The sequence below is a fragment of the Sorex fumeus genome, unplaced genomic scaffold (assembly GCF_029834395.1).
Source record: "Sorex fumeus unplaced genomic scaffold, SorFum_2.1 ptg000034l, whole genome shotgun sequence".
Lineage (NCBI taxonomy): Eukaryota > Metazoa > Chordata > Mammalia > Eulipotyphla > Soricidae > Sorex > Sorex fumeus.
Genome location: NW_026606091.1, coordinates 7079458 through 7104015, shown reverse-complemented (window position 1 = coordinate 7104015; position 24558 = coordinate 7079458). Strand labels below are relative to the sequence as shown.

At 40.5% G+C, this 24558-nt stretch overlaps 1 protein-coding gene across 3 annotated transcripts in view; it reads right to left on the bottom strand.

Annotated features, from left to right (window-relative positions):
• CNTLN (centlein) overlaps positions 1-17611 on the bottom strand; it is a 277449-nt gene extending 259838 nt beyond the window's left edge. For all 3 annotated transcript variants that reach the window (XM_056117337.1, XM_056117338.1, XM_056117339.1), the window contains exons 1-2: positions 17205-17611; positions 9994-10082 (exon numbers count right to left, since the gene is read on the bottom strand). In XM_056117337.1, coding sequence (XP_055973312.1) covers positions 9994-10082; positions 17205-17564 — 449 coding nt within the window. In that variant the 5' untranslated portion in view covers positions 17565-17611. The remainder of the gene's footprint in view (positions 1-9993; positions 10083-17204) is intronic.
• Positions 17612-24558: the final 6947 nt, after the last annotated feature.

Below are 24558 nucleotides of genomic sequence, written 5' to 3'. Positions count from 1 at the left end.
TGAATAAAATACTTGCATACAAAAATATAAAAATTAAATTCTGAAATGTATAAACTGGAGATGAGGTTTAGTGGTAGAACATATGCATCCTGTGAGTTCATCCCTGAGTTCAACTCCCACCCCCCCACTACACAGGGAAAACAAGCAAGGGAAAAAATGGTTAATAGAGCAGTAGGGTACCTACCATGCACACACCCAATTCAGGCTCAATCTCTATCACCCCATATGTTCCCATATAGTCCCCAATCCCCACTAGGAGTAATTCCTGAGTACAGAGCCAGGAATAATCCCACACTATCAACTGTGGCACCCAAAGACATAAATAAATAAATAAATAAATAATAAAGCAAGTCGTTCCACAGTGGACCTTCCCATTCAGAGAAATAAGTCTTCTGGAAATACAAAACCCATATGAGCAGCATGTGATATTAAGCAATATAAACTTTCAGTCAAAAACATAAAGGTAGTTAAAGATCATCAAGTATTTGAAAGGAAAACGGAATCAAAGTAAATGGCCTCTAGGGCATTACGAGGCCCCCAAGAACTTCAGGAGTGGTGCTGTGGTCCCTGGCACCAAAGGGCCCAAGGATCACTTAATCCTCATGCTCTCACACTAGACCACTGGCCCAGTTTACCACATAACATCAGGAATGTCCCTAGAGGTCCCTGAACACCACTTAAGACAGATGTACACCTCCATCCAAAAAAATAAAATAAAAGAGAAACCAGGAAAATTCCATTCACAAGTCCATGTTTAAAGTACTAAATACTTTAGAATAATTTTTTTTTTGCTTTTTGGGTCACACCCGGCAATGCACAGGGGTTACTCCTGGCTCTGCACTCAGGAATTACTCCTGACGGTGCTCAGGGGATCATATGGGATGCTGGGAATCGAACCCGGGTCAGCCGGGTGCAAGGAAAATGCCCTACCAGCTGTGCTATGGCTCCAGCCCCACTTTAGAATAAATTTAACCAAAGTGAAATACCTGCACATGTAAAACTATCAGAAGTATTAAAAGAAAGAGAAGTCACAAAGAGATGGAAAGATAGAGCTATGGTTTGGAAGAATTACCATAACTAAAAGGGTTATACTGCCTAAAGCTATATAGAAATTAAATGTATGCCCTATCAAAATTACAGTAGCATTCTTCAGAGAAATAAAACCAGACAAAATCATGGGATTTATTTGTAATCAAAAGACCCCCCAAACAGTAAAAACTTCCTGGAATCAGAATTAACTAAAAATGAATCATTGAGGGTTGCAAGATGGCAGCAGCACAGCAGAAAGCACCAGAGGGACAGCTGCAATCAGTGCTCTGAACAGCCAATGGGGCCACAAAATTTATGCATGAGTGAACATGGGTGTCCCTTGGATATTCTGGCTCAGGGAGAGCACCATTAAATGCAACATGCCACCAGCTGGTTGCCCACAATGGAGGTCGCACAGCTCTCTGTGTCATGGGCGGCAGCAGAGTTTTAAGGGGTCTGAACAGAGCACTTCAGATCTGACTTAGCACCACTGTGGAATGAGAGTATTAAGGCCCCAGAGTTTAGGAGGCACTCGGCCACTCCCCATGGGGCCCCAGTGATTTGCCACTGGCGAGGCAACCCAGCCGCCATTTCCTCCCTGGAATAGCCTGCGCTGTCTACAGCATATTATAAAAGAAAATCTCCTGAGTGCCAACTGTCTGGAGAGTCTGGAGAGTAAAGATGGGGTTATGTGCTCACTGGTCAGGTTGTTCTGCTGGACTGGTGGCTGCTGCCTCTCCAGAGTTCCCAAGCTGCATACTGTAGCAGCCCTGGACCCAGTCTTCGTCCCTATTGGGGCCACTACTACTGTCACTAGTGGGGCCTGGGGGGGCACAGCGCTACTGGCAGGTCAACCTGGACCAGCTGGGCAAGTGCATCAGCAACCTGATGGTGCCTTTGGGCTTACTGATACCCCAAAATCACCACTGTGCCTCTGGCCAGACTCCAACAATTCAAACCAAGTTTCCCGAAAAATTAAATGGCCAAAAGTTAGGTATGTGGGAGCCACGTCCACAAGCCATCTCCAGCTCACCCATACAAGCTCATTAATTGGCTGTCTTTCAGAGACCCATAAATAAACTTAGAAATAGATCAGAAGCCACAATTAATCTCAGACCCACACAAAACTGTAAAAACAGGGTACATTTGGGGCTTTGATGAGGGGGAGGGATTAGGGGGGAGTCAGCCTGGTGCCTCTTAATGGAAAGGACAGTCCAAGCACTGTCCAAGTTTGCTCCCACAATCCAAATTTACCACCATACCCTGGGCTGCACTCCACTGCCCCGGAACATACCTCACCAAGGTACGAACCTGCTAAAAACTCAGGTATGCATGTTTTGTGACTGAAATCTCCAGGATTTCTCACAGTAAGGATAGGCTACCTCCCCTACACTTCCCTACACTCTTCAAAGCACCAGCAGTCACCATCCTGAACCAACTCCTGCACCACCATGGAAGCTCTTCCAATGGCCTTGTTTCAGAGACCCATAAACAAATCTCAAAAGAAATCAGAAGCCACAAATAATTTCAGATACACCCATTTACAAATGGGATACATCAGAGAGGGGCGAGTCAGCCTGGTTCCCACCCAAGCAGAGCCCTCTGGCAGCCACTTGCTCTCACAAACCAAAATTACTGCCATACCCCCAGCCAGACTCCACTGTCTAAGACCTTACCAAGATACTAATCTGCTAAAAATTCGGGTATGTAGGTTTATTATTTTTTTTAATGAATCACTATGGGGTAGTTACAGACTTACAAACTTTCGTGCTTACGTTTCAGTTATACAATGATCGAGTACTTATCTCTCACCAGAGCCCATTCTCCACTAACAATGTTCCCAGTATCCCTCCCACCATGCCACCCCATCCCCAAATCCCCCCCCCCCACACACACACACACATGACTTGTGGCAGGCACATTCCCTTTTACTCTCTCTCTCCTTTATGGTCTGCAATGCAGGAAGTAAGTAGCCATCATATTTGGTCTATAGTCTACTTTCAGCACTCATCTTCCATCCCAAGCAGGCTCAAAAATCACCTTTTACTTGGTGTTCCCAACTCTGTCTGAGCTGCCTTTTCCCCCAACATGTGAGGCCGGCTACCAAGCCATGGAGCAATCCTCCTGATCCTTATCTCTACTCTCCCATTCTGTTACTTTATAGTCCACAAAAGAGTGCAGTCCTTCTATGTCTGTCCCTCTCTAACTCATTTCACTTAGCATGATACTCTCCATGTTGATTCATTTATATGCAAATTTCATGACATGATCTTTTCTAACAGCTGCACAGTATTCCATTGTGTAAATGTACCAAAGTTTCTTTAACCAGTCATCTGTTCTCGGGCACTCTGTTTTTTTCCATATTTTGTCTATTGTAAACAATGCTGCAATGAACATACAAGTGCAGATGTCATGTCTACTATCTTTTATGCATCTCCGGGATATATTCCCAAGAATGGTATTGCTGGGTCAAATGGGAGCTCAATTTTTAATTTTTTAAGAAACATCCATACTATTTTCCAAAAGGGCTGAACCAGTCGGCATTCACAAAAGGGCTGAACCAGTCAGCAGTGAAGGAGAGTCCCTTTCTCCCCACATCCATGCCAACACTGGTTGCTTTTGTTCTTTCGGATGTGGGCCAGTTCTCTGTGGTGTGAGATCATACCTCATTGTTGTTTTGATCTTTATCTCCCTGATGATTAGTGATGAAGAGCATTATTTTCATGCACCTTTTGGCCATTCAGATTTCTTCTTTGAGAAAAGTTCGGGTATGTAGGTTTTATGACTGAAATCACCGGGTTCTCTAGGGTCGGGATGGGCTACTTCCCCCTACCTCTCTCCAACTCCAGAAGACCTGGCAGTCACATCCAGAACAACACAAAGCTACCACACAGTTGCAAACCATAATGCACAAAATGGGGGGGGGGGGAGAGGGAGAAAGAAAGAAAGGAAGAAAGAAAGGAAGAAAGAAAGGAAGGAAGAAAGAAAGAAAGAAAGAAAGAAAGAAAGAAAGAAAGAAAGAAAGAAAGAGAGAGAGGATGCCTGTCATAGAGGCAGAAGGGGAGGATGTAGGGTGGTGAGAAGAGAAGAGAAGGTGGGAGGGAAACTGGCAACACTGGTGGTGGGAAATATACACTAGTGGAGGGATGAGTGTTGGGATAATTGCATGACTGAAAAGTCATCATGAATAGCTTTGTGATGGTCTATTTCATGATTTAATTAAAAAAAAAATAAAAAGAAATCATCACATTCCCCAACTTCAAATTATACTACAAAGTGATGACAATAATAAAACATCACAGAAAGTGAGCAAACGAAGAAACATAATGGCCTCTCAGTACTCTCAGTATCTGTATTGCAAATAATAATGCCCAAAATGGGGGTGAAAGGGAGAGGGACGGAAAGAGAGAGAGAGAGAGAGAGAGAGAGAGAGAGAGAGAGAGAGAAGTACCTACCATAGAAGTAGGCTGGGAGGGGGTGACAGGAGTATGGATAGAGAGGATATTTGGTGATTGGTGATAGGAAAATGGATAGGAAATGTACACTTGTGAGGGATGGGTGTTGGAATATTATATGACTGAAATGCAACCATGAAAGTTTTTTTTAACTATTTCACGGTGACATGGTGATTCAATAAAAAATATTAAATATGTATTAAAACAGCACAGAAATGGGGGAAGGACACACACACTGATCAATAAATCAGATTTGTGAGTTCAGAAATAACACACATTATCAGAAAACCCCGCTCGAGCAAATCAGAAAACAATTTTAGTTCATTTTATTTATTAAAATTGAGTAGATTAGAAAAGTGCAAATGTTTAAGAAGTACAATGTTAGCACACCACTCTCACCAAAGTGTCACCATCCTTCCATTACTGCTTGCAAATCCTTTCCTATCTACCCTTCCTCACAAAATATTCATGTGTTTAAGGGTTTAGTCGCATTGGCAATTATCACCTATTTTCTTGTGGCCTTTGCCTTGCATGCAGCCAGCCCAGCAGAGCTGGGTTCGATTCCTCCGACCCTCTCAGAGCCCAGCAAGCTACCAAGAGTATCTTGCCCACATGGCAAAGTCTGGGAAGCTCCCTGTGACGTATTCAATATGCCAAAAACAATAACAAGTCTCAAAATGGAAACGCTACTGGGCTCGCTTGAGCAAATCGATGAACAATGGGAAGACAGTGTTTGTTGTTTTTGTTTGTTTTTATATCACATATATAAGATCTCATATGGTATTTTTTCCTTCGGGCTTATTTAAAGACTCACTCTAATTCTGTCTATATTGTAGCAAAACACAAAATTTTCATTTAGATATACTATCCCACTGCATATTCCACCATTTCTTAATTCATTCATCTGTAGATGGGCACACAGGCTTTTTCTAGGTTTTGGCTACTGTAAAGAGTACCGAAATTAGTATGGGTATGCATACATCTTTTTGAATTAGTATGTTACTTAAAATTAAGGTAATAAAAGAGAGTTAATAGATAAAGCTCTTTATATGTTGGAATAAAAAACAGAAAACCACTTAGAAGACCCAGGCCAATTTCAGAAACTCCAACCTCTAACACAATACTGAAAGAAAAAAAAATAAGACAGTAATTTAAAACACATATATAAGATTACTTCCTTGAGCGGGCCCAGTAATGTCTCCATTGGAGACTTTGTTGTTACTGTGTTTGGCATATCGAGTACGTCACGGGGAGCTTGCTAGGTTCTGCCGTGCGGGCGAGACACTTTCGGTAGCTTGCCGGGCTCTCCGAGAGGGGCGGAGGAATCGAACTCAGGTCGGCCATGTTGGCTGCGTGCAAGGCAAATGCCCTGCCGCTGTGCTATCGCTCAGAAGAAATCTTAATAAGGACAGGAACCACCAAAGGCTAAAACAATGAAATTTTGAAAGACCCAAATTGACAAATAACATTTAAAATTTACAGTATTACATGTAAAAAGAAAATGGAAATGCTTCAAATAACATACTCAGAAACAAGAATATAACTTGCATTTGGAATCACATGTACACTTAGTAGCACTACTACAGGCTAAAAAAAAAAAAAAAAGATAAGACCTACACTCTCAAAAATCCAAAGGTGATTACATAGACACAAAATTTTATTTCAGTTAGTACCAATTAATTAAGGACATGTAAGGAGTAAAACAGTGGAAAATTTGTTCAATCTTTTCAAAATAAATTTTGAAAATGAAATCCAACAAAAAGAAGGAAAAAGAATCCTAGACACTGAAACTTCTAGTATATAATTAAAATGAATCCTAGGATGAACTGATCCAAATTCACATCATAACTAAAGGACACAGGAAGTAGTTTTTATACAACTGTTTGAATAGAGACACTCTTTTTTTAAATTATTGACTCACCATGAGATACAATTACAAAGCTTTCATGTTTGAGTTTCAGTCATACAATGATCACCATCTCCCATCCCAATGATCGCTCCAACGATCATTGACTTAGTAATCCCTTCTCTATTCCAGCTGCCTTCTCCCCCAGCTCATGAGGCAGGCTACCAAACATTAAGCAATATCTCTTGCCCTTGTCTCTACTGTCCTTGGGTGTCAGTCTCATATTATGTTATTTTTATATTCCACAAATGAGTGCAGTCATTCCATGCCTGCCCCTCTCTTTCTGACTCATTTCACTTAGCATGATACTCTGAATGGAGGAATTCTTATAAGGAAAAATAGAAAAGAAGAGCAACTAAAAACTTCAGGTTAGGGGAATGCTGCAGAGAAAGTTTGAGACACACCAAAGGAAAAACCTAAATGTAGCATAATCTGAGTAAATTATAAACTATATGAGAAGATAAGTCTGTTTTACTTTAATTTTTAGATTTGTTTTGTTTTGGGAGGCTACTTCCAACAATACTCAGGACTTACTATTGGCTCTCCAACCAAGGATCACTCCCAGCAGTGCCTGGAGAACCATATGGGGTGCCAAGGATCAAACCCAGGTCGGCCACATGGAAAGTAAAAGGCCTGCCTCCTGTATTTTCTCCAGTCCAGATTCTTTCAACAATTTTATTTTTTTTTAATTTTTTTTTTCTTTTTGAGTCACACCAGGCAATGCACAGGGGTTACTCCTGGCTCTGCACTCAGGTGTTACTCCTGGAGGTGTTCAGGAGACCATATGGTACGCTGAGAATCGAACCCGGGTCACCCGCGTGCAAGGCAAATGCCCTACCCGCTCTGCTATCGCTCCAGCCCCATCTTTCAACATTTTTAAAAGATAAAGATTAAATGTCATATAATTTTCCCTTTTCAACAGGTGTAAACATACCATTTGGTTCTCTAAGTAATAATTATAATACCACTTACAGGTTTCCAATTTCAAAAATCAATTCAAAATGCAAAGTACCTCAATGTATGATCTATGGATGTAAGCCAGAATTATCTAGAATCCTTACTCTGTAAAACTTCTAAATCTCATCTGTCAAGATCAGCTGGAACACGGCTAAGTACTAGAGATCTACATTTTATTAAACCCTCCAAATGTATGTTATCCACACTGTTTTTAAATCATACTTTCAAAAAAATAATCTCCAAATATTTTCACTAATTATCTAATTACCCTAAAGGGTAATCTAATTACCAAAAGGCTTTTGAGGGTTTAGAGAAACAGTACAGGGGGTAAAGCCCTGCTTTGCATGTGGTCAACTCCACTTTGATTTTTAGTACCACATACAGTTCGTCATCACTACCAGGAATGACCTCTAAATACAAAGCCAGGAGTAAGCTCTGAGCACAATCAGGTGTGGCTTAAAAGAAAAGTAAGAACAAAAAAGGCTTTGAGTCCCACACATTTTATTTATATAGAGAGATTTATATTTACATATAAATTGTACATTTATTTATAGATATTGCTTTATAAATTTATATATGTATGATTTTACATATTATAATATGGAAAAATAAACTTTAAATGATAAGGTTCTAAAAACAACTTAATATCTTCCTCTGTATTTTCCAAAAGAAAAATAAAAATTAATGGAATACTTTCAGAAAAAAAAATATTTTAAAATAAACTAGATGGGACTGGAACACTAGCACAGCAGATAGGGCGGAAAATTGTTTTGCATGCAGCTAACTCAGGTTCAATTCCCAGCATCCCATATAGTTCCCCAGCACTGCCAGGAGTAATTCCTGAGTGCAGAGCCAGGAGTAACCCCTGTGCATGGTTGGGTGTGACCCAAAAAGCTAAATAAATAAATAAATTAGAAACTTAAAGATGGATACAAACACAAATGAAGGTGGTTAAAGATTGAAATCCAAAAGATGTATATTCTAAAAGACTTATCCTATAAAAGACAGACATTTCAGCTCAAATATGCTTAAAAGAATACTTCAATAAAAAAACTAAACTGGGATCACCAAAAAGAAAGGTAAGGCCCTCCCGTTGATCATCGATTTGCTCGAGCGGGCCCAGTAACGTCTCCATTGGAGACTTTGTTGTTACTGTGTCTGGCATATCGAGTACTCTCGGTAGCTTGCCGGGCTCTCCGAGAGGGGCGGAGGAATCGAACTCGGGTCGGCCATGTTGGCCGCTTGTAAGGCGAACGCCCTACCCGCTGTGCTATCGCTCCAGCCCACCAAAAAGAAAAAGAAAACTGAATTAGACACAGAAGCAAAATGAGAAAAAAAGCTAATTAAGAGTTCACAACAACCAAGAAAACATAAATGTCATAAATTTTTAAAAATTAATGTCTAGATAATTTGGAATGATCTCTGAACAGAAGGCCCAAAGGTGAACTGTAGCACTGTAGCACTGTCCTCCCATCATTCATCAATTTGCTCAAGCGGCACCAGAAATGTCTCCATTGTGATACTCATTACTGTTTTTGGCATATCGAATAGATCACCAGTAACTTGCCAGGCTTTGCCGTCTGGGCGGGATACTCTCGGTAGCTTGCCAGGCTCTCCGAGAGGGGAGGAGGAATCAAATCTGGGATGGCTTCGTGCAAGGCAGATGCCCTACCCACTGTGCTATAGTTCCAGCCCAAAGGTGAACAGAGTTCAAATTATTTTAAAAATTATATTCATATTATATCATTCAATCTGAGAAAAGAGAAAAGCAATTATGTTCTCTTTCTCATTTAAGGAATATAATGAAATCTATTTGGAAAGCACGTGTTTTAATTGCTATTCTCTATCAAAGGACCATAAACCAAATGTTTGGTAGGCTGTATCCAGCATCACTCGACTGTTGCTAATGACAAAAAAAGTTACAATCATCTGAGATTGTAAGACTACTAAGGTAATGCAGAATATTAAATGAAATCCCTAAATATCCTTCAGAATATTTATTCTGCACAGAAAGGACATCCTAAGGTTTTAAGTACACATTAGAATTATCTTAGGAGAATACCTCACTTAATAAAGAAAATTAGAATTATCTTAGGAGAATACATCACTTTGATGTCTAGACAGGATCATGTCCAGGAAGTGGATGACAGGACAATCTGGATATAAGAAGTTAGATAAGTTTCCAATTTTTTTTTTTTTTTTTGCTTTTTGAGTCACAACCAGCGATACACAGGGGTTACTCCTGGTTCATGCACTCAGGAATTACTCCTGGCGGTGCTCAGGGGACCATATGGGATGCTGGGAATCAAACCCGGGACAGCCGCGTGCAAGGCAAATGCCCTACCCGCCGTGCTATCACTCCAGACCCAAGTTTCCAATTTTTAAAGTTAAATTATAATTGCTACACACACCTGTACACACAGTATTTAAATTATAGTTTTAACTCTTACCCAAAATAAGTCAAAATTGAGGAGATACAACCTACATACACTTGTTAACTGGCACCTCTTATGACATCATTTCCCACATTTATTAGGAAATCAAATGAATATTCTGAGAGTATTAGCATTACCTCTTAAATTTAACAATGAAGAAAAACAAATTTGACAAATCAAATGTCCATGAAAAAATAACTTCAGATCTCACCTTTCCACAATCAAACTGACTGCTTGTGTGACATCTGGGTTTGTCACCTGGAGACGTTTCCACAAAGACCATACAAATTCTTTATCAGCCTTAAAGAAATAAAAGATAGTTTAAATGCATTGTTTTGTAATTAAATCAGAGAATATAAGACATTATACTAAATTAAAGAATAAAAAATCTAACTACTTGATCTTTATTTATATGACTATAAAATAGATTCATGAAAAATATAGCAGGAAAGTTTTTCTAAGTTCTTATACTGGTGATCCACATAAACTGTAATGAATTTTGCCATCCCTACTTTAAGATACAGCTGGTGAAATATCAGGTATTTTTGCTTTAAAAGTAGTTAGCCCTCCAGCTACTGCTCCATCTTCAACTTTGCTTTTCAGCTAAGTCCTTACAGACCTTATAATCCGACTTCTCATTTACTCTCTAACCTCATCCATTTAGATTTCTCTTCCCACTATAATTATTTTGCCAAATCTAGCGGAAAACGTATAACTCCTACTTTCCTAATTGGTTGTTACCAACTTTTATTAGCAGATAGAAATAAATATGGGAAGTTTTTCTTTAAAAATTGTAATTATCTGAACTGCTGATTTAAATTTTACAGCTAAGCATGATTTAAATGCTTACAGATAAGATTCAAGGATCAATATATTTTTAAAGATCTTCAGGTACACCAAGGAATGAGAATCATTACCCAAAATGAACTCATTTTATTTACTGCTTTACAAAATACTCTACACATATAACTAGCACTTTTCTATCATCTCTAAACATTAACTCTGTTCTTAGGTGCAAATTTGAAAGTACAACTGAATGTTCAATGATCCTACTGCCTAATGTGAATCTGAAACTTAACAAAATAATGTTTTTATTCCCTACCCTCTAACAAAACTGTTCCTTTGTATTTCAGAAACAATATCCCTTTCCTTATAAGCTCAAAGCAATAAAACCTAGGAATTATATTGGTATCTCTTTTCACCACACTTCACATTCAAACAGAAAATCCTACTAGCAATCCCTAAAAATAAAGCCCTATTTGAACCACTTCCCATCCCTTCCATCGTGACATTTTTTTTCTGAAAAAGTAGTAGGTTAAATAAATTTGAATACCTCATTTAATTCAACTCTTAAGTTTTACCTAGTTCTCCAAGACAGCTCTCCACCTTACTGATCAAATTCTTCCAACAAGCTCCTATCTCAGTTAGGTATACCCTAGTTAAAAACAAACTTTTAAGGCCACATATTAAGACAACTCATTATATGACCCCCATAAATCTCTCCAAACTTATCTAACACTCTTCCCTAGATCACAAGGATTTTGGCCTTATTTGAATTGGCAGATATGTTTGCTTTCTGATTTCTTTTTTTGTTTGATTTGCTGGTTGGTTGTTCTGAGGGCGGGCAGGCTACCAAGAAGTGTTCAGCATATTCAGAGTGCCCATCAAACACTCTTGGAGATATTCAGCTGAGTGACTAAATGCTGGGTCACCAGAGCTAAACTATGCTTGGAGAATACGAGGACCATACTGGGTAGAACTTGGGGTACCATATCATGTTAGGGACCAAACTTGGGACCTTCATATATTAGGCATGCACTCCAGCACTTTCCTATCACCTCTGCATATATATCTTTATTTTTATCTCTCTCTAGCATACATTCCCCTCTTCCTGACAATACAAATATTCAGTCACTTTGTTCAACAACTCAAGGACTGGCATCTCTTGCTTGTGGACTATATGAGTAAATTCGGACATAGAAATATAAGGGATTTTATTAGATGTTTTACAATTAGACTTATATCTGTCAAATGTATTTTTTTGGTAGACATAAGGGGGAAAAAAACAAGGATTTTCCTCAGTACGTTCTTTCCTATATTACTATCTTTATAATGAAAAAAACATAAGAAAAATAGTTTTTAAATTAATCCATCTTTTATTTTTATGATTTATGCATTATATGCATCTGTTAGAAAGAACTTCTCTTCAAGAGTTATAAATTCATGTACTTATACATCAATATTTTTCATACTTTTACATTTTTAATGCTCGAGTATTTCTGTATAGGAATCACACCATGTGGTACCACAGCAATGTCAGGGCTACCTAGGTCTTAGAAGTACTTTGGAGGGCTGGAGCAATAGCACAGCAGGTAGGGCATTTGCCTATCATGCGACCAACCCGGGTTCGATTGCCAGCATCCCATATGGTCCCCCGAGCACCACCAGGAGTAATTCCTGAGTGGAGAGCCAGGAATAACTCCTGAGCATTGCTGGGTGTGACCCAGACCCAAAAAGCAAAAAAAAAAAAAAAAAAAAAAAGTACTTTGGAGTCACACAGTGCCAAAGAATGAGCTCAGGGCTTCACATGTACATGAGGCATGTATCTACCTTAGCCACACTTCTGGTCCCATTGTTCAAGTCTTCATCTATTTTGTATACTTGTATACAAAATACATGTATACAAAATACTTGTGTACAAAAAAGACCTATGACAACCTAAGTACTAGAGAGTACTTATCTTACCTAACTTCTTATGTTTTATACATAAAGTTAGAATTCATCATTTTCATACTAAAATGACGCCAGTTTAAGACAATGAAAAGATATAAATGACATATCATAACCTGCTCAGAAGGATAAGAAAGTAAGAAAAAGGCAAGCTATCCCAACATATATTCTTTAGCGTCATTACTTTTAAGTTTGAGTTTACAATATCCCTTAAAACCAAAATTAACTAAAAATTTGTTTTATAACTTGCTTCAAAATAAAATAGCAAAACTTCACATGTATTCCACTCTATACTTCCTACCAGAAATATAAGCAAGAAAGGTTAGCAAGTAAAAATATTTTATTTTTTAAAGTGTATGCTTTCAGGGCAGAAAGGTAATACTTGGATTTCATTTACTTCATGTAGCAAGCCTTTTTTCAATCCCTGACAATTCAGAGTCTCCCAGGTATGCTGGAAATGACTGCAAGCATAAAGTTGGGAGTACCTATTGAGAATGACAAAATGTGGCCAAGAATATTTTTAAAAAAAGATAAAATTTCAACATTTATGAAAAATCTAAGTTATTTCAGTTTATATAATTCTGAGTTACAAATAAATCATTTATCTCTTACTCAACGAAAGGGACAGAGTAGGAAACCAACAAATACAATAAAAATGTACATATCACTTTATATGTTTTATTAGAATTTATTGTTTACATCTCTTCTTCAATCTCCATCAAAACGTAACAAATTCTCCAAGAACTTTCTTTTCAGCAGAAACCATAGAACAAAAACCAATCCGAAGTTAGGTCTCAAGAAACACATTACTGCTATTGGCTTATTGGGTTGGAGCGATAGCACAGCGGTAGGGCGTTTGCCTTACAAGCGGCCAACATGGCCGACCCGAGTTCGATTTCTCCACCCCTTTCGGAGAGCCTGGCAAGCTACCAAGAGTATCTCGCCCGCACGGCAGAGCCTGGCAAGCTCCCCGTGACATACTCGATATGCCAAAACACAGTAACAACAAGTCTCATGATGGAGACGTTACTGGGCCCGCTCGAGCAAATCCATGAACAACGGGAGGACCGTGACCATGATATATTTCATAAAGACAACTTATTCCCAGAAATAAATTTGGAGAAACTTCAAAACTGCAATTTTTGATTCAATCTTCAGTTATTAATTTACTTTTTATTGTGAATCTTTGGTCATGGTGGTATTCATATTTTCATCACCTAATGATATCCAAATGTTTAAGTGATAACTTATGTAAGACACTAAGTTCTTTTGTAAGCATAAAATGTCACAGTAGATTGTACAACTAATGCATATTTTTTTTACTTAAATGCTATATTACCTTCAATGTGGATTACAGCACCAATTTCTATTTTTAAAAAAGCCTTCTTATATACAGAAAATAAACTCCAAAAAGCAGCCCAAACTTGTTTCCAAATTATTCCAAAGATTAAAATTCATTGTTTTCCCTATCTTCAATACATATTTTTTAAATAACTGGAAACAAAATCTTTTAAATACTCGTAAATTTCTTTATTCTTACTATAGAATTTCTGCATGGTCTCAATTTAAATTGCTACTACTCATGAAATCTATTTAACTCAGTCTATAGAACTGTTGACTAAATTCCAAGTGATCTAGGTCTAAATTATCTCTGCAATGAATTATATTGGTTTTGTTTTGTTCTGATTTTGGGTTACACTCAAAGGTGCTCAGGACTTATCCTAGCAATACGCTCAGGGTTTATTCCTGACAGGGCTCTGGGTACAATGGGGTACCCGGGACTGAACCCTGGTTAACCACATGAAAGCCAAAATGTGCCCTACCCGAAAATGTGAGAAATGTCATTAAACAGTTAACTTTTTGCATATTTCTATAGACTGAAATGTCTAAAAAGGCATTGACTGGCTGGGTTCTCTGCCCATATACTTCTAATTCCAATATCATGTTTCATGAATAGTAGCTTCATCACGAAGCTGGAATAATGATCAAAGATTTCTTGTAAATGCCCTGAATTCTTACATACAGTTGGCTCATATATATATATATATATATATATATATGTATATATATATATATATAACATCACTCATACCTCCTTTTCCTATCAAGTCTTCTACAAGTGGGTGATAAAAATTAACTTCCTAAATTCAGTAAAACCATTAGAGAAACTTTATTCCCCAATATTTTAATCACTTTCCTCAGGTAAACATTGCCTGCTATTTTAGAACCATATTTTAAAAGGTTTAATTATATCACAATCACAAAAAGCGGAGATGCTAATATTAAAACACTAGGCTCTACGATTGCTTTCTAAAATATGCTTATTTTGAGTCCTTCCAGCAGCGTGGAATGTTGCATTAATTCATTCGAAATTTTGTCTTTACCAACCACATATAATTCCTCTAAATTTGATGCAGAAAAAACCCAACTAACCAAAATGAAGTTACTGCTTATCACCAATTTTTATCAGGGTATTTTCCCCAGGTTATACATTTAACCAACACTGGGTTGTGAAAGCAACTTTAGTATACTCAAAATGTCTTTTATTGAGAATAGGATTTAGAAGAAAGTATCAGAGTTCATGACAGGATTAATATTCTTCTTTTAAAACATGTGTCTCATATGTAACAGTAGATTAATATGTAAAATAAATTTATTTTGTGTCACCATTTTTTGAAAGGTTCAAAAACATAAGGTTATATATATTCCTATCTACTGGAATTTATGGTATACTAATGAGAGTAACAGAATTAAAATATATGTTAGTATTTATTTTCCTTAAAATAATTGAAAATTCAGTTATTATCTCAATTTTCCCCCAAAGCAAAAATACAGTTTAATGTTTTATGATGTGGGATATTGCCAAACTCATCCTAAAAGTTATATTTAACAATATCAATATTATAAAATCTAGCCATATTTTTCCACTATCTTAGAGTGTATCTATATACTATACTTATATGGTACATATTTTATCTACATAGTACAAGGAATACACAAGTACCTAGTACTCTAGTCCCTATGTGTGCATGACCATAAAAGCAAATCCTTGACTTGAGGCCACACTTGGCAGTGCTCAAGGGTTACTCCTGGTTCAGTGCTCAGAAATTATTCCTACAATGCTCGGGGAACTATATGGGATGCCGCAGATCAAACCCAGGTTCACCGAGTGCAAGAGCCCTACCCACTGTACTATCTCTCAAAGGGGCCACATTTTTAAAGAACATATCTGAGGAAGTGACAGCAAATGAGTTGATCCCAAAAGAATGATATCTTCAAGTCAGTCATAAAAAAATGATTCTATAATTTCCTTCCTTAGCTAAGGGCAGAGTAAGGGAGCAGAGAGGAAAAGGTATCAATACAAGAAAGATATGACAAGTGGCATCTTGCATCGGAACTTGTCAAGGGAACAAAAGTACTTGATCATGTGTTCACAACTTTAGAATGCCCAAGTGCAAATGAAAAAATGCTTTCATTCATCAGTCTTCATCTCGTTGCTTCTTAACCAGTATCTCTTCAGCGTGTGTAAGTATAGGCACATTCAGTTTTTTTTTTATTTTTGCTTTTTTTGTTGTTTTTTTCCTTAAATTAGGCACATTCAGTTTTAATAATTGTCCCGGTTTCCCGTTTTTTACAGCCTTGACGAAGCAAGGACCTGCAAAACGGATGAGAGAATTCGACAGTGCTGTGACAGCGTGAACTGCATAATTTTTAATACTCTAAACGGAGGATACTGTTCATAAAGTTAGCCCGGGTGGTGTTCAGTAATTCCCAACTTTGTATCTTGATGTTGTCATGTTAGGTGAATCACCTGACATTTAATCTCCCAAGTCTTCATTGTGTCGAGTTAGAAACGGTGGCAAAGATGCTGAACTAAAAGAAAATCGGTTCTCCCCCAGCACCAGCCAAGCCACCTTTAAGTCCACACAAATTCTCATTAAAAAAAAAAAAAAAGCAACACCGGACCTCCGGTTCATTTATAGCAAATGCTTTCCAGTGGCATCTGGCCGCGAAAATGCATTTTTCTCCCCCAAGCTCTAGGGAATTTGGTCTCTTTGGCTAAAGGGAAAAAAAAAAATACTATGAACCAAGCATCATTTTATTGAGTGTGAAAGTTCCCGGCGGCGGGTGACTTCCTAAAAATTATTGGTCGTGTACATGGTTTCAAGTTGGACGGAAACTGGTTTAAGTTGGACGACTAAAAATCAGGCTCCTTCTGGGATGGATTTTATTTAAATCAGTGCTTTCCTTTTCAACACTTCAAGGCGTGGCCGGCGCTCCTCTCGGTGTCACCTGGGGGTCACCTCAGCCACCACTGACCGCTAGGGCTGGGGGCGGGAGGGGGGGTGCGAGGCGGCCCCTGGGGGCTGCGTCTGCGGGGCTGGGTAGGGGCTTCTCGGGGTGGAGCAAAGCCCACGCGGGACGCCGAGGCGGCCGCCACCCGGCCAGAACCGGCGTCCGCAGTGCCCGTCGCCGCCGCCGCGTCCCTCAGCGCCGAGCAGCGGCGCGACTTGGCGGGGCGTCCCCGCGCCGCTTGGCAGCCGCCAACGCGACAGACAGAGAGAGAGAGATACAGAGAGAGAGAGACAGAGAGAGAGACAGAGAGAAAGAGGGGCGGGGCATCGCCCCACCGGGCCCCCGCCCCGTCCCACTGTGCAGGGGGGAAAAGCCGGCGGCCAGCGTCTTGGATACCTGACACAGAGCCAACTCCTCCTTTAGGCTGCTCAGCTCTTCCTCCAGCAGCTGCGTCCGGGTCACCATCACCTCCTCGACCGAGACGCCCTCGAGCCGCTCGGACCCCATGGGCGAGCTGCGGAGAGGAACCTGACCCGGAGCCGCCCGTCCGGACCCGCGCGGACGCCGGGGCCCCGCCGGGCTTCGGCACGATTTACCGCTTGGGTCCACCACGCCCTCCCGCGCAGCGTCGGTCAGACCCGAGGCCACGCCGGGCGATCCCGGAACCACATCTCCCCGCCCCGTCGAAGGGGGCCGGGGCCCCAGAGGTCGCGCTGGGGGCGGAGGGAGCGGTGAGGCGGCCGAGCGCGCCGCCATCGCCCGGCGGCTAACGGGTCAAGTGCCCTCCGGGTAACTCCACCTCCCCTGCCCCATCCCGGCCGGCCGGCGCTCCGAGAAGCGCATGCGCGGGCCTTTTCCCGCCTTGGCGCGCGGGCTCCGGCGCTCGCGGGCCTTGGCGGGCTTCCCGCGGGCCGCGCGCCCGGCCTGAGCGTTGGGTCGCTCACGCGTCCTGGGGGCGGGGGCAGTGGGGAATGCGGTGAGGCGGCTTCTTCCTGGAGCCTCCCGGGCCGGCGCAGGCTAGATCTTCCTTTCCCGGCCACACGGCGACTTCTCGCTCACCTAAACCCCTAAAACCCTACCCGCCTCTTAGCGCCTTGCTGCTTCCCCAACTCCTAAAGCCAACCCCGACTCTGGCCCAAATGATCCCGAACTGTGAACTCCTCTGCCTTCGAGGTTCCTGCCAACTCGTTTGTCACGTTTCATTGACCGCCCTGGAGTGTTAGTTTCATGGCTAAACTCTCCAGCGCTGTTGTAAACTCCTTGAGGCTGGGGAAATAAATTCTACCCGCGAGTGTTTTCCTCACACCCTTTACCAAAACTGTGATGTGTATGGCTTGACATCCAGCTGACTGATGTCAAGGAAACGTGGAAAACCTTGCAGCTGGGCTGGGACCATCAGGCAGGCCTCCCACTTGAATTATGAGCCTTTGTGCACCCTTTATCTTTTGTTTTGCAAGAATCGCAGTTTCCTTTGAGGTTTTATGTTAGCTTCTTTAAGTGTTGGCTGAATATCAGAGAGAGTGTGATACATGCTGGCGGACAGTTTGGGTCCTTGGACCAACTCGAAATAAATATTTAGCATGTGGTTACAGAAGTAAGACCGTGTGCGTGTTCTCTCTCTCTCTCTCTCTCTCTCTCTCTCTCTCTCTCTCTCTCCCCCTCTCTCTCATAAACAGGCAAAATAATTTCTTTATCATTGTAATATGTCCTACTTGCAATGACTTTAATAAGGAAATGTATATTGTTAGCATTAGAGTTCTATCAGAAGCTACTATTACACTCTGCAGAGAAGAGCTAGGGTCAGGACAGGAAAAGAAGGAAGGTGACCATTGTAAGCAGTAACCTCTTCATAGAAGTCTGCTAGAATCTAGTAGGCTGGTGAAAAAGTAGCTTTCCCATTAAAACCTTATTAAAGCTAAACAACTTGACTTCCCTCCCACTGAAGTTAAATACTTAACAACACAGCGGTAGGGCGTTTGCCTTGCATGTAGCCAGCCAGCCGGCCAACCCACGTTCGATTCCTCCATCCCTCTCAGACAGCCCAGCAAGCTACCTACCTAGAGTATCTCACCAGCACAGCAAAGCCTGGCAAGCTACCTGTGACATATTTGAGATGCCAAACACGGTAACAACAAGTCTCACAATGGAGACGTTACTGGGCCCACTCGAGCTAGTCAATGAACAACGGCAGGACAGTACTAAATAGCTAACAAAAATGTATTACAGGATTGTTAGCAAAGTTACATAGGAGCCTTCTGAAGTCACTACCACTTTGAACATTTACTATCAGATGAGTTCAGTGTTACTTTTCACCATGCACTTACCCATTACTTAAAACTACCACAGTAAAATACCTATCATTCCCATTTCACTAGTTAGGAAATAGATGAGATATTAAGGTGTGTCTCCTGAAGTCCAATATTTGGTATTAGAAAAGGTAGGATATGAACCCACTTAACTCCCCAAACCTGCGCTATTAATATTTATACTTACTCCATACATCTGCAGTACAGCTGATAGAGCAAATATTATGTCAATGAGCTTAAGACTAGAGATTCTGTGTTTGGACAGAATTCAAATTTTTGTCATGAATTCGATATGAATGCATCTTAATTCAAAAAGGCATTATTTCATCGATTACAGAGATTCCTTTGAAAGTTGATTATTATAGTCGACTCAAAAAGAGAATAATCTGAATCTGATAAAGCACTTTCTGAAATTTCTTGTGTGTAAAATAACAAAAAAAATTACCATTATAGACGTTTTAAGTGACTACAAAATAAGAACAATTTGGATCATCAAGTATATTCACAGTGTGAGATAATTATCCCTACTATCTAATTTAAGTCATTTTCTCTATCCCAAACCAAAACCCATACCCTTAAACAATCATGCCCTAGAACCCACAATCTCAACCCCAGGTAAAACCAATTTGCTGTGTCTTCATATATTGGCTATTTTTGAGTATTTCTCATAAATGGGGTCACATCATATATGACATAAAAATTGGTTTCTTTCACTTAGTATAACATTTTAGTCCTCACCTGTGAGATTCCAGAAAAAATGCACAGTGGCATGAAGGACTCAAGGATTCAGTGGCTGAGAACCACCTCCCCAGACCAGGTGGCAGCAATGGACAAAGGAAGGACCAGTGGAATGGAGAAAGAGCTCCTTCCAGCATAGTCCAATCTCTCCCTTACAGCTCAATCATAGTAGTAGTTTTTGTCATAGTCCCAGTCAACATAGTTCCATCATCCTAATCTCCATGTAGACCTCAAACTCCTCTCGTTCTCTTCTAGTCCTTATTTTCATCATACTCCCCACTTTCCCCTTATAGCACAGTTATATAGAAATCATGAAGGGTGGGGATACAAATAGGTGGGGTTGAATATTGTCATAATAACAAATAGAGGAAGAGCTACTCCTTCAGAGGAAGTTCTAGGAGATTAACTCAAGGACAAAATCTCAACTGAGGGTTCAGCACTCCACATTACTAGGAAATTCTTTTAAGGGCGGTATTCCATCCAAGGTATCTTGCTTTATCCTTTCCTCAACTAGTAATCCATTTAAACAATCATAGTAAGTTTACTTCTTATAATATTTCTAGTCATTTTTATAAACACAGTAAAAGAAATATGAAGCTTAAAGGTTGGTTCTTCCTGGGGACATCTTGATATATATTACAGTCCTCAGTCCTCAGGCCAGATTAGCCTTTCCTAACCCCAGCAGGATCTTTATTCAGTACTTCTTTTTGGGTCATGACAGAGCTTGCCCTGGGTCGACCAGTCCCTTCGTTGGGAACCTGCTTTTGGGGTGCTAGGAACTAAGGGAAACTGAGGCTTAAATGAAATAAATATGGATGCCCAGGAGTAAATATTATTTTGGAGTCAATTAACTCCAATGGTAGAAAGCATACATGAACTATTTCCGTGATCTATACAAAAAGGACATTGCTAAATCATGCAAGTGACATAAAGAAAAGAGAAAAGCACTGTAGCACTGTCCTCCCGTTGTTCATCGATTTGCTCGAGCAGGCACCAGTAACGTCTCCATTGTGAGACTTGTTGTTACTGTGTTTGGCATTTCAAATATGCCACGGGGAGCTTTCTAGGCTCTGCCGTGAGAGCAGGATGCTCTCTGTAGCTTGCCAGGCTCTCTGAGAGGGATGGAGGAATTGAACCCAGGTTGAACCCCAAAACTCTAATCATAATCATAATAATAATAATATAGTTTCTACCAAGCCCAGTCAATGGAAACCCAGGACTGGGTCAGGGACCTCTGAAGGCTTCTGGCTGGATCAGAGGTTCCCACATCCCTGTGCTGGAAGACAGGATCAGGGGCACAGCAGCATGTCACACTTGGGGTCCCCGTGACACCAGCAGGCTTGGTCCAGGGCCTTCCACAGCGGGCCCTAGCAGGAAGACAAACAGGCTCCTGTGCTCTGTGACTGGTTTGCGGAGAGCTACAGTTGAATGGTTCCTTCTGGCTCCCAGCTCCCACGCTACCTTGGGAAGCTCAGAATTCCCCCACCCTTGTGTGGACACAGAGGCCCTAGAGGGGGTGGCTTCCTCCTAGAGGGGGTGGCACTATTAGTGCCACCTCCTAGACGGGGTAGCACTAATAATCCTATATTGAGAAAAGCAATGTGTGATTATTAGTGCTTGATGGAACTGGGTATGTCTCAGGGGCACTGTTGTGGGAGTAACTCACTAAAACTAAGCTTCCTGCAGGAGGAGCAAGGACAACCCAATGTTATCCAGTACTCATCCAGCTTGAAGCATTATCACCACTTTAATATTTTCTTGTATGACTTCATAATTTATTGATCCATTCATCCATTGATAGGCATTTAGGTTGTTTCCACCTTTTGCCTATATAGTTTCTGTAAACATTCATGTACAGTTTTTGATATGAACACCTATTTTCAACTAATTCATATATATATATATATATATATAGCACAGCATGTAGGGCGTTTGCCTTGCATGCGGCCGACCCAGGTTCGATTCCTCCATCCCTCTCATAGAGCCCTGCAAGCTACCGTGAGTTTCCTGCCTGCACGGCAGAACCTGGCAAGCTACCTATGTCGTATTCAATATGCCAAAAACAGTAACAAGTCTCACATTGGAGACGTTACTGATGCCTGCTCGAGTAAATTGATGAACAACGGCAAGACAATGCTACAGTGCTACAGCTAGAAGTAGAATTATTGGGTTCTACGTAGGAAACATCAAACTGTTCTCACTACATAATTTTACATTCCCATCACAATGTAGGAGAGTTGTAATCTATGTGATTCCTTACCAACACATATCACATTTCTTTCCGCTAAGTCATGTTTTCTTTTTGCATTAAGATATTAAATTTTTAATCATTGAAAGTAGTGCTTAAGTTTTAAAGTGTGATATATCACACCCACCAACAGAGTGCCAATATATCTTCACCATTATCCCTAGATTCCTCTTGCCCACTACATACTATACTTCCTCAACTCCAGCAAATTGATTTCCAGTTCTACTGGAAATATCTCAGGGTTATCAACACCTGAGATTCTTTTTAATGACCATAGTAGCAGGTCTTAAAATTATCTTGTTTTGGTTTGTATTTCCCTAACAATTAATGACACTGGTCAGGTTTTTTTTTTTTTTTTGGTGCACTTATTGGACATTTGTTTACATTCCTTGAATAAATTACCTTTATCTTTTATAATGTTCTATAATACACTTTTAATTGGATTATTTTTCATTCTTGAATTATATGGCTTCTTCTTTAGAAGACACTGTATCAGCCCCCCATGAGCGGCTCTCTGGCACGGCCATTGCCCTATAGGCACACAGACCTAATGCAGAACCCAACAGCTTTTGGCAAAAATGTGAATGGACTATGCAGTAAGCTACAGTACCATGATCCGCCCCCCCCCCCCCCCCCGAGGGAAAGGGTGCCTGTCCCTTCCGCCTTCCTCCACCACCACCACCACCACCACCACCACCACCCGCCCCCCTCCCCCGCCCCCGGCAGCACAGTGGCTGTTGCCTCAGAGCTTACTGGACAGCTAGGTAGGTATGAGCTGGCGGGGACCAAGCAACTGTGGCCTTATGGGATGGTGGGCGGAACTGGCATGTCCTTCCCGCCCCCACTGAGACCACGAGTTGACCCCCACAAGTGATTCTCCAGCACGGCCATGGCCCCAGAAGCACACAAACCAATCTTGTAACTATGCGGCTTTTGGCAGAAATCCCTTCACACTTAATTAGTAAAATATCAGAAATACAAAATCGGACCATTCAACATCATATGCTCTTCATAACCAGCAATAGAAAACAAATTATTTCATGATGTCTTTTAAGCAGGTCTGATTGTTAGGGGGAAATTCCAAATAATAATGGTGTATCTTTGTCTAAATAATGAATGTAATCAAAGTAGAGAGAGAGTTCAGTAGAAATCATCTGTCTCACAGGCAGGGGGAGGGTTGGGATGGGGGATATATTGGGGTTCTTGGTGGTGGAAAATGTGCGTTGGTGAAGGGATGGTGCTTGATGATTGTATGACCGAGACTTAAACTGAAGCTTTGTAACTGTTCTCCTTACTCGTCTTTCCCAACATTGCCATATTGGAGGCTCTTTCAGGGTCAGGGGAATGAGAACTGTTATTGTTACTATTTTTGGCATATCGAATATGCCATGGGTAGCTTGCCAGGCTCTACTGTGCAAAACCTTAAGGTGATTCTATGGTGATTTAATGGAACGGCAAAAGGATTTAAGTTTTTTAGAAGACAATTTTTTTTCACATAGGAATAATTTTTTTTTCATTATTGAAACACCATGAGGTACAGTTGTAGACTTACAAATTTTTGTACTTGGGTTTCAGTTATACAATGATCGAGTACCCGTACCTCCACTAGTGCCCATTAGACGACACTTTTTAAGAATAGACGATATGCATAAAAGTTCTTGCATTCACTACTGAAATGACAAAATGCATAAAACAGCAAATATTTTAAAGTGTACCTCAGGGACCAAAGAGAAAATACAAGCAAGGCACATGTATTGTACATAGCATGCCCAGATTTGATCCCTGGCATCCCATATGGTCCTCTGGGGACCCATGAGGAGTAATCCTTGAGCAGAGGGTTAGGAGTAAGACCTGAATGCTGCCAGATACTGCCTTAAAAAAAAAGTAGGGAGATATTTCAGATAAAAAAATCAAATAACAAGTAATTTTAAACGTCCAAAATGGAGCATTGAATATTCAAAACTCTTTCATTAAAATCTTTGTAAATAAATATGCCTAAATAAAAAACAATAATAAATAAAATGTTCAAAGGAATCAACAGTGTTTCTCCTGTGCAATTCTTGTTCAGACATTTAAAAATGCCAATGTATGTTCTGAAGAAGTGTAAGGTCAGTGGGAGATGAAACATATCTTTTAGTAAAAATATAATTCTCTCCATATCATCATTGATTAGTTCAAATATTTTGGAATTATGGAAAATGTGCATTTAATCACATTATTACTTCAATTATAGAAAACTACTACTAGTTTTGGGAGGATTGTATTATTCTTTTTTAATGAATCACCATGAGATACAGTTACAGACATACAAACTTTCATAATTATGTTTCAGTAATACAATGATCCAGTACCCACCCCTCCACCAGTGCCCATTCTCCACCACCAATGTTGCCAGTATCCCTCCTGCCATCTGCATCCCATCTCCCCCACCCTCACCCCAGCTTCTGTGACAAGCACA